The sequence below is a fragment of the Sorghum bicolor genome, chromosome 10, assembly GCF_000003195.3.
Source record: "Sorghum bicolor cultivar BTx623 chromosome 10, Sorghum_bicolor_NCBIv3, whole genome shotgun sequence".
NCBI lineage: Eukaryota > Viridiplantae > Streptophyta > Magnoliopsida > Poales > Poaceae > Sorghum > Sorghum bicolor.
Genome location: NC_012879.2, coordinates 20,014,237 through 20,024,837, shown reverse-complemented (window position 1 = coordinate 20,024,837; position 10,601 = coordinate 20,014,237). Strand labels below are relative to the sequence as shown.

General features: G+C 41.5%; 1 protein-coding gene across 1 annotated transcript; it reads left to right on the top strand.

Moving 5' to 3' along the window:
• LOC8078272 (thioredoxin reductase NTRA) lies at positions 550-4,026 on the top strand. Its single transcript, XM_002438298.2, has 2 exons — positions 550-1,745; positions 3,714-4,026. Exons 1-2 carry the CDS (start codon positions 701-703, stop codon positions 3,782-3,784), a joined length of 1,116 nt encoding a protein of 371 aa, XP_002438343.1. The 5' UTR covers positions 550-700; the 3' UTR covers positions 3,785-4,026.

Genomic DNA, 10,601 nt, shown 5'->3' with positions numbered 1-10,601 from the left:
CAACAAGGGACCACTTCCGTCAACCGAAGTCATCAAGCTAACAGAGGCATGTAGTGAAGCAATCCTACATTCTCCCCCCATAAGAAGAATGACCCAGGATGTCCCACTATAGATTGCTCTATAGGCAATCAGATGTTTGAGAACGCCTTATGTGATCTTGGAGAGCAAGCGTCCGCGTTATGCCCAAGACGGTCTTCGACAAACTTGACTATTTCACGCTCACTCCAACACTCATGGAAGTCTTTCTCCTCTTTAATACACATAAGGCCTTATTTAAATGTAGTCGGATTCACATTAATCCACATGTGTTGAGATGGATTGGAGTGAAATTTAAACTAAATTCTATCCCAATCTACACCAACACATATGAATTGAAGTGAATCCGACAACATCCAAAACAAGTCCGCTCTAATTTTACTGATGTGATATATTTTAATGTGTCTGAATCCTTAACTTGCATTCAGAATGGCCGCACAACCGTGTCTCTCTCGGCTAGTAGCGTTGAGTGTCCACACTCATTCACACCGCGCATAAAATCCTCCGACTCCGGGGCGGTCAGGGCCAGCCGGCCAGCCACACCAACCACACGCACGCCGGCCCGCTCCAGCCCATTCTTCGGCCCGGCCTGCAGCCACCGAGCAGAGCAAAGAGAGCGGCTCCGCCTTCGGCGTCCGCCGCCGCCGTCGCTCCGTCGGGCTTGATGAGCCTGTGCTCCAAGCTCCTCGCGTTGCTCCGGAAGTCCCGCGCCCTCACCACCACCAGCACCGCCGCCGCAGCCGCTGCGACGGCCTCCGCGACGGCGTCGGCCAACGGGATGGAGGAGGCTGTCGCCGCGGCGGGCCCGCTGCGCACGCGCGTCTGCATCATCGGCAGCGGCCCGGCCGCGCACACGGCGGCCGTCTACGCCGCGCGCGCCGAGCTCAAGCCCGTCCTCTTCGAGGGCTGGCTCGCCAACGACATCGCCGCGGGGGGACAGCTCACCACCACCACCGACGTCGAGAACTTCCCGGGCTTCCCCGACGGCGTCCTCGGCGCCGAACTCATGGACCGCTGCCGCGCTCAGTCGCTCAGGTTCGGGACCAAGATCCTCACCGAGACCGTCACCTCCGTCGACTTCTCCGCCCGCCCGTTCCGGGTCGCATCCGACGACACCGTCGTGCACGCCGACTCCGTCGTCGTCGCCACGGGCGCCGTCGCGCGCAGGCTGCACTTCGCCGGCTCCGACGCCTTCTGGAACAGGGGCATCTCCGCCTGCGCCGTCTGCGACGGGGCTGCGCCTATCTTCCGGAACAAGCCCATCGCCGTCATCGGAGGCGGGGACTCGGCCATGGAGGAGGCCAACTTCCTCACCAAGTACGGCTCGCAAGTGTACATCATCCACCGCCGCAACGCCTTCCGGGCGTCCAAGATCATGCAGGCGCGCGCGCTCTCCAACCCCAAGATCAAGGTCGTTTGGGACTCCGAAGTCGTCGAGGCCTACGGTGGTGGGGAAGGTGGCCCGCTGGCCGGCGTCAAGGTCAAGAATGTCGTCACTGGCGAGGTCTCCGACCTCCAGGTGGCCGGTCTCTTCTTCGCCATCGGTCACGAGCCAGCGACAAAATTTCTTGGAGGGCAGCTCGAGCTCGACTCTGATGGGTATGTGGTGACCAAGCCCGGCTCCACGCACACCAGTGTGAAGGGGGTCTTCGCAGCTGGGGATGTCCAGGACAAGAAGTACCGCCAGGCCATTACTGCCGCTGGATCAGGTATAAGCTTCATTGTGGTTTTATTAATGCTGCTGTTTTGGTATTCCATGATCCCAATAGTGATTTGCAATTATGGGGTTGTGTCCCCCCCTTTTTTTTTATGTTGCATCCATGTTATGCTAGGAAATGGCATTGGTGGATCCTGAAATGGAACATGCCTGGTGTTAGTTTGTGGAGTACGTCTCTAGTCTAGCTAATCAAATATGCAATATTCAATTAGTAAACAGAGTGTCTATGTTATTATGCAATAATTTTGCTGTTTACACAAACAATAACATCAACTTGTGACTACGTTTGTGATGCTGCATGATGGTGTGTTGTGACTACGATTGTGACTAGACAACAGTAGTTTAAACTATGATTTCTATTTGCATCCAATATGCTCACACGAAGAGGGTGTTGTGGTTGTTTCTGATCCCCACGATCTTTAGGTGGTTTATGCCATATTTTCTGGAATTCCTGAACCACTGTATGGTGGAATCTTATCTTTAAATTGTTTGCCTCTCAAATTTAGGCCTCTTCAAAAAAGGTCAGGAAAGGGTTGTCTGTTCATGCAACATTAGGTTACTTGCAAGTTTATAACTTACAAGAATAAGAATCAGTCCCTTTTTTCAAGTTGACCTTTACTCTTTAGGAGCTCTCCACAAGATTTCTCTCTCAGAGGCATGAAGCTTTTTCATTGTTTCACTCGAAAGTCGAAACCTACCTTTATAAATGTTGTAGGCATTGAAGCATATCCTTGCTCCTTATTCCAGTATTGAGGTTCCTCCTCTGTGATATTTGAGATTATCCAATATTGGTGGAATAACTGAATTTTGCAATTACACTATAGACTATAGTGATGTTTTTCAGTATCCCCTTGTGGAAATAGTATGCTAAATGATTTTCTTGCGATTAAGATTTAAGAGGAGTACCAGCTGTTAACTAGTAGTTACATACTATTATGTTTAATACTTGGAACATTATTTATTAGGAATAACTTGATATAAACAATCTAGTTGGGCAATTAGGACAGATAGATCTTGGACCAATGACAATTATCATATGCCAAGCATAACTGTGAAACAACTAAAGGAATTATGGGTAGATTAGTATGGTCTCTTAACTTTTGTTCTGAGTCATTGTGTTCACTGTTTTCATTATCTTTTTTTCTTTGTTTACTTTTTTTTCGAACTGGGATTGTACCCATTTTCCATTACATAACTCAATTTTGCAATTAAACTATAGTAATGATTATCAGTATCTTCTTATAGCATGTTAAATAATTTTCTTGCAACCAAAGTTCAATACGCATACCAGCATTTCATTAGTAGTAAAATACTATAAGCTTATTCCTTGCAACAAACATGATGCAAATGATCTGGTTGGGCAATTAGGACAGAATACCCACCAAAGGGCAGTTATCATATGCTGTGAGTAGGTAACTGTGAAACAACTTCTAAGGAACTATGGTTAGAGGGATTGCTATGGTCTCTTTTGTTCTGAATCATTGAGTTCTCTGTTTTGATTATCCTTCTCTCTTTATTAATTGAGTGAGAACTGAGAAGTAAGATTTAATTTACGATTTAAGCTTCGTGGAATTTCGAAGAGCTACATCCATTGTTCCTCTCTGTTATCTGTTCCTGAAACAGTGTCAGTTTCAAAATGCAGTCCCCGTTGACATGTTTCTTGTTAGTAATATTATAACACAAGCAAATCGATTAAGAAAACTTTCTAGTTCCAAAAAATTTTGCAAAATAGGAATAGTACCACTTTCGTTTGTATTTGACAAATATTATTCATGTACTAAGTAGACTCAAAAGATTCGTCTCGTCAATTCCGACCAAACTGTGCAATTAATTTTTATTTTCGTCTATATTTAATACTTCATGTATGCGTCTAAAGATTTGATGTGACGGGGAATCTAGAAAATTTTGCAAATTTTTTTGGGAACTAAACAAGGCCATGGTAACCGCTTGGATGGTCCAGGTTGCATGGCTGCTTTGGATGCAGAGCACTACCTGCAGGAGGTTGGAGCACAGGAAGGGAAGACCGATTGACTATGTCTGGGACAAGCGGCTCTTGGGCTAAGGAAAACTTCTCCAAAAGCTGCTCTCTAGTGGTATAAACAGCACATTGTTATTTGGTTTTAGGCCTCAAATTACATTACATTGGAAACTGATTTATAATATGAGCGTGCGCAAGCTTGTATAAATGATTCTCGTTGTTTGCTGCTCCTAGTCATTAATCGCACTTTACAAAGTTATATATGCTTCCTGTATGATATTTTCCGTCGCGGTTATGTTTGTTAAGTTTTGTGTAAATCTTGCAATTAAATCCTCCAATTTCTCTTTTCTATAATAATCCTACAGAAAATGTAATCATCAAAACTCGTGAAAATTGTCAGTTAAAAGCCGTATGTTTTCTAGTGGTGATCTCCTTTATGCATTTAGTTGATGGTTAAAAGTGATCATTATCTACCGTCAACAAGCTCCCCTAAGCTAAACCTTTGCTAGTTAACTCTGAAATGATAGGAATTAATACTCAGGGTTTCTTATATTTATTTGATAACTTCCAATAAATACTCAAGTATTTAAATTAAAATCCTTCTCCATGTTGAAATTCATTAGCCTTATTTTCAAATCTTACTCTTATTCTTTTCAACCATGGAGCTTAATATCTTTAACCTTGGGTCATGAGCAATTGGAAAATAGACAGATCAAGCCAAGTACTATGTCTCAAACTCTTCTATTTAGGCCCTGTTTAGTTACTCCTCCAAAAATTTTTCATCCATCCCATCGAACCTTTGGACAAATGCATGGAACATTAAATGTAGATAAAAAAATAAACTAATTACACAGTTTAGTTGAAAATCACGAGAAGAATTTTTTAAGCCTAATTACTCCATGATTAGCCTTAAGTGCTACAGTAACCCACATATGCTAATGATAGATTAATTATACTTGATTTGTCTTGCAGTTTCCTGACGAGCTATGTAATTTGTTTTTTTATTAGTTTCTAAAAACCTTTCCCAACATCCTTCCGACATATCCGATGTGACACCCAAAAAATTTTCCTCCACCATCTAAACAGGGCCTTAACCAATCTTCTGGAGTTTTTATGGACTTTATGGACTTTCAGAAATAAAACTCAGAGATGCTTTGTATGACACTCTCAAGTCGCTCATAAATGTGGTATTTTTGGTTCCTCACCTAGGCAATAAAGCGTATGCCTTTCTCAACCTAATTCTAAAGGTTTATCTCGAGCTCATAGGTATGGAAATAATCATGGATGACTTACTTGCAAAACATATATTGTAAAATCAAACAATGGATCCAGAGAGAAACAAGTTATATAATCAAATCAAGATGTGCATGTGTGTGGAATATGGTGGAAACTAATAATCCTAATTTTACTATGCTCATCCTTATCTCTCTTTTGAAATTAAGAAATACTGCCAAGAATTGTGAGCTATCATTTTTCTTTCTTTCTCTCTTCTCTTTTTCTCATTTTTTCCTTTTTTCTTTGAGACTTGTCCATTTTTCTTTATTTATTTTGCATAACTCACAAAACTTCCTTTTTGGCCTATTAAATTGAGAGATAATAACAACGGGATATTTGAGCGTTTATTTGTTGGCTATCCTAATGGAATATTTTTGGGTGTTTCCTCCTAGTGTAGGAGTAAAATATTTTTCTAACAAGAGTGGAATGGCATATTTTTGCGCCTACTCTAGTGTAGAGTAGTGCATATATATAAGTGGAGTGCAAGTGGATCTCAATTTTAAAAGCATGATAAGTCTCTCATTAGGGTCACAAAGGTTGATCAAACCCAATGAAATGACAAGCAGTATTACGTAGAAAGCTTCCAAGCCTATGTATTCATTACGGCTCTGGTAGGAATTTAGCATTGTCATACAAGATATCATTGTTGACATTTCTAACGTCATTACGAAAAAATATAGAGATAAACCCTATCCCTGGCAGCAGCGCCAAAAATGCTTGTAGGTATAAATTAACTGCACTCCACTAAATAGGTTTTAAGTAGGATTATCCGCAAGCGCACAGTTATATGTCACATTTTACTCAGAGGTTTTAAATATGGTATCCACAGAGAACAGTTATGATGATGACAAAGTAGATAGACTTAACCCTACAATTAGGCTAGATCATATCAACAAAAAGGAGATAGCTAATGCACTCTGGTTCTGATTCCGGTAAACTTTGTATAATATCGTTTTATCGGACAAGTAACCCGAATAGGAGAAGAAACAGAGTAATCTCCTACCAGGCACCTAGAAGCCTATCAGTCCTATGAACGGGTCAACGGGATGTGGACTACAGAGGATTCAACGTAGCTATAAAGTCACCTGCGTGAGCTACCACAGTCCGGCTAATCAGGGGACATTCACAAGTAAACCTAGCCTTGGCACCACGCCTACACTATGAAATACTACTTCAACCAAGTAATGACCAAGATCAAAACACTCAATATGAGATGTGAACCAAAGAACGAATAAGAACAAATTGCTTACTTAAATCGGAATGGTAAGTACAAAAGTACCTCAGAACACAGCTCCGAGCGAGGGAGTTGAATCCAGACAAATACAGCCACGAAGAAGCACCGACAGGCTGGAACTCCTCCAGAATCTCTACTCCTCTATTCAATCTCTCTAATCTCTAAACAAGACTAGATCTAGAAGAACTAGTCTCTCCTAATTGCTACATCTAGATGAACTAGAATTAGATCAACTAGAGGGACCCTAACCCTAATTATGTAGAGAATATGAAGCACCGGGGTGTAGAATGCCTCCAGGGGAGAGGGGTATGCCCCTCTATTTATAGTCCGGTGGGATGCGCGTGCGTCGTAGGATTAAACCGACTTAACTAAGCACCGAGATGCATCAAGAGAGGCGGTAGAGGAAGTTACTAGAAGGGGGTCTGAAACCCTAGCAGGGGGCGCCAGCCGGCGCTAGGGTGGGGCCGGTGTTGACACTTCTAACGTCATTGCTAAAAATAGAGATAAACCGTATCCCCGGTGACGAGGACATCGCCACGCTAGATACGTTAACACCATCGTCTTTTCCAAGTTGCAATTCATCTCCAACTCAGCTACCACGTTACTCTCGGATTCAACAAACACGCCGTCAGTGTTTTGATCATAACTTCTTCATACGACATTAAAACGGGGTGATCTTGGACTCGTTGGAAAGGGGACGACGACGCCGTCATTTTGTATCTGGTCCTAGCTCTAGATATTTCGTGGATTAATCTTTATGACCACGACAAGGTGCTGCATCACCTATTTTGGGCCAACTTGGTCTTGTATCGAATTCGGGCCTTAAGCCCATGTTGTGGGCGCCTCCCCCTGGTCACCTCCAACCCTGCTTCTCCTTTATTTTCCATGCAACCACCGCTGTTTAGACTCAGATTTTGATTAGAGTTTAGTTTTCCATCGAGAAACTGAATCGTTCATTGTAACTGTGGTGACAAATCCTTTTTACAGTGATCTAGGGCCCCCTGTTCTTGATCTCCTCCACTATGTCGATTAGTCCTTTGGAACCGAGTTCTTGAACCCTCATTTGAATATTCACGTCATTAATATGTACAATTTCAGATTGCGTGTTTATACTTTCTTGCTTGTGTTCTTCGATTCGCTTGCAGGAAAAGCCTTCTTGGTGAGGACAATCAAGTTGTGCTTGGTTGATAACCAACGGAGCAGTGGTGTAACGGTTGCAGGGTTCGAATCATGCTGATTTAAAGCTGGATCGCCAACGTCGAGTTCTCCACAATGGAATTTACCCATTACCTCTCGAAAGATCGGGCCTGAACCTCATTACCCGGCAACAGCGCCAAAAATGCTTGTTGGTATAAATTAACTACACTCCATTTAAATAGATTTAAGTAGGATTATCCGCAAGTGCATAGATATCATACCAGTGTCACATTTTACCCGGAGATTTTAAATATCGTATCCACAGGGAACAGTTGTGATGATGACAAAGTATATAGACTTAACCCTACAATTAGGCTAGATCATATCAAGAAAAAGAAAATAGCTAATGCACTATGGTTCTGACTTCGGTAAATTTTGTATAATATCATCTTATTGGGCAAGTAACCCGAATAGGAGAAGAATCAGAGTAATCTCCTACCAGGCACCTATAAGCCTATCAGTCATATGAACGGGAAGTGGACTACAGAGGAATCAACGCAGCTATAAAGTCACCTACGTGAACTACCACTGTCCGGCTAATCAGGGAACATTCACAAGTAAACCTAGCCTAGCCACCACGCCTACACTACGAAATACTACTTCAACCAAGTAATGACCAAGATCAAAGCACTCTATGAGTTGTGAACAAAAGAACGAATAAGAACAAGTTGCTTACTTAAATCAGAAGGGTAAATACAAAAGTACCTCAGAACGCAGCTCCGAGCGAGGGAACTGAATCCAAAAGAATACAGCCACGAAGAAGCACCAATAGGCTAGAACTCCTCTAGAATCTCTACTCCTCTACCTAATCTCTCTAATCTCTAAACAAGACTAGATCTAGAAGAACTAGTCTCTCCTAATTGCTACATCTAGATGAACTAGAACTAGATCAACTAGAGGGACCCTAACCCTAATTATGTAGAGAATATGAAGCACCGAGGTGTAGAATGCCTCGAGGGAGGGGGGTCTACCCTTCTATTTATAGCCCGGTGGGATCGACGTGCGCCGTAGGATCAAACCGACTTAACCAAGGGCCGAGATGCATCAAGAGAGGTGGTGGAGGAAGCTTCTGGAATGGAGGCCAAAACCCTAGCAAGGGGCACCAGTCGGCGCTAGGGTGGGGCAGCCGGCCCCACCTGGCGGCCTCTGGCCCCCCGGCTCTTCGGGAGTCTTCTAGAGTCTTCCCACGTCCCATTTGTGATGTTTCTATGGTGGATATGTTTCGTGATTATTTTGCACTAGAATCCCTCTTTTCAGCTTTCCTGAAATTCACCCTAGAAAATATAGAATATGCAAAACTCATGGAAATTGTTAGTTTAAACCCTATACTAGTGTGTATTCATGTTCTCCTTAGGGTTTAAAGTTCTAATAAAAGTTAACGTTATCGACCGTCAACAATTCCCCCAAGCTTACCTTTTGCCAGTCCCTTGGCAAACAACTAAAGCCTAATTAATAAACTTGGATCAGGAGTTGCTACAATACTTTCATTTTTTTAAGTACACTTGCTTTTAAACATAAATTATCCTCTAGTCTAACTTTCAAACTTACCCATTTTACCTTTAACCATGGAGCTTTACAGCTTTTGCATAAGTCTTGAGTAATCGAAAGATAGAACAATCAAGTCAAGCACTATGTCTCAAATTCTTCACAGTACCAATATTTCAGAGTTTTGCAAGTTTTTGAAATAAAACTCAGAGCTTAATTGTATGACACCTTTAAGTCTCTTATTATGTAGTATTTATGGACCTCACTAAGGCATTAATGAGGTTATGCCTTCCTACAACTAAGGATATATATAGTGGAGCTTATAGGAGTGGCAATAACAAGGATGAACATACTTGCATTTCATATTTTGTAAAGTCAAACAATGGATCCATAGAGAATCGAGGCATACAATCAAATCAAGATGTGCATGTGTATGGAATATGGTGGATAGGTGCATATATAGTATTTAGTGGATAATCCTAATTCTACTTTTGCTCTTTGAAAATTTACTCCCTCCCTAGAATTTTTTGCAGGAAAACATGGGCTATCTTTATTCTCTCTTTCTCTTTTTTTTCATTACTGTAGAAGGCGGGCATCGATGTACCTATTGTTTTAATTGTTGGGACACTTGTACATCTTTTACTTCCCCTTTTTTTTTCTTTTTTTTCAATACTTTTGCATAGCCACATGCATCCTTTGAATATAAATAATCAGAGAGATAATGATAAAAACTCAGAGCAATTAAATGGGGGCTGTCCTATAGGGTATATTTTTGGGTGTTTACTCCTAGTGTAGGAGAAAGAACATTTTTAAGGTGGATCTGGATGAAAGTGGAAATGACTGCACTTACATCCCAGAGTAGGAGTAATGCATATGTGGGTGGAGTGCGTAAGTGATCTTAATTTTAAAAGCATGACAAGACTCTCATAAGGTATACTCCAAAGGTTGACTAAACTCAATGTAAAGCAAGCAGCATGAATGCGCAAAGGTTTTTCTAACTCCAAATGTATCATATATGGCTTTGGTAGGAATTTAAACTTTATCATACAAGAGCTCATCATGTAAGATTTTGGATTTTTTTGAAAATAAATCTCCAGAACTTAGTAATGCTAGGAATAAGATAAATGGCAGCTCAGACCTTCAGGTATAATATCAATCAATTACCTAGAATCAGCTTAAACATATGCCTCCACAGATTTTAGGTTCAGAGTAAATTCTTATATTAAAGTGGTCATGTCTAAGACTTAGGAGAATTCATTGTTGAAAACTAGACACTTGAAATGAATTACTGTAGAGCAACTATTCATCATCTCCAAGACAAAATTTTAATATTCTCTAATTTTTATTTGACTCTAAACTAGACTATCTGTAGACACACTCTATGATCACACCTTAATATATTGATAAGTATTTTGTTTGGTTTTTATTCATTTCTATTGGACTCAGAAGACTCTAAAGATATGGACATTCATGTGCCCACATATTTTTGGTATTTTTATATTTTCTTATGATACTATTGTGAACCTTCATGTGCTCACATATTATTGGTATTTTATGACTATATAAAACAGACTCGATAATCGCTTAGGTATAGTTACCTGATAACTAGGTGATGCTCCTCCCCCAAGCTAGATGTTTGAACTAGTTGGTGTTGATGATCTTCAGAGTAAGCTAACGAG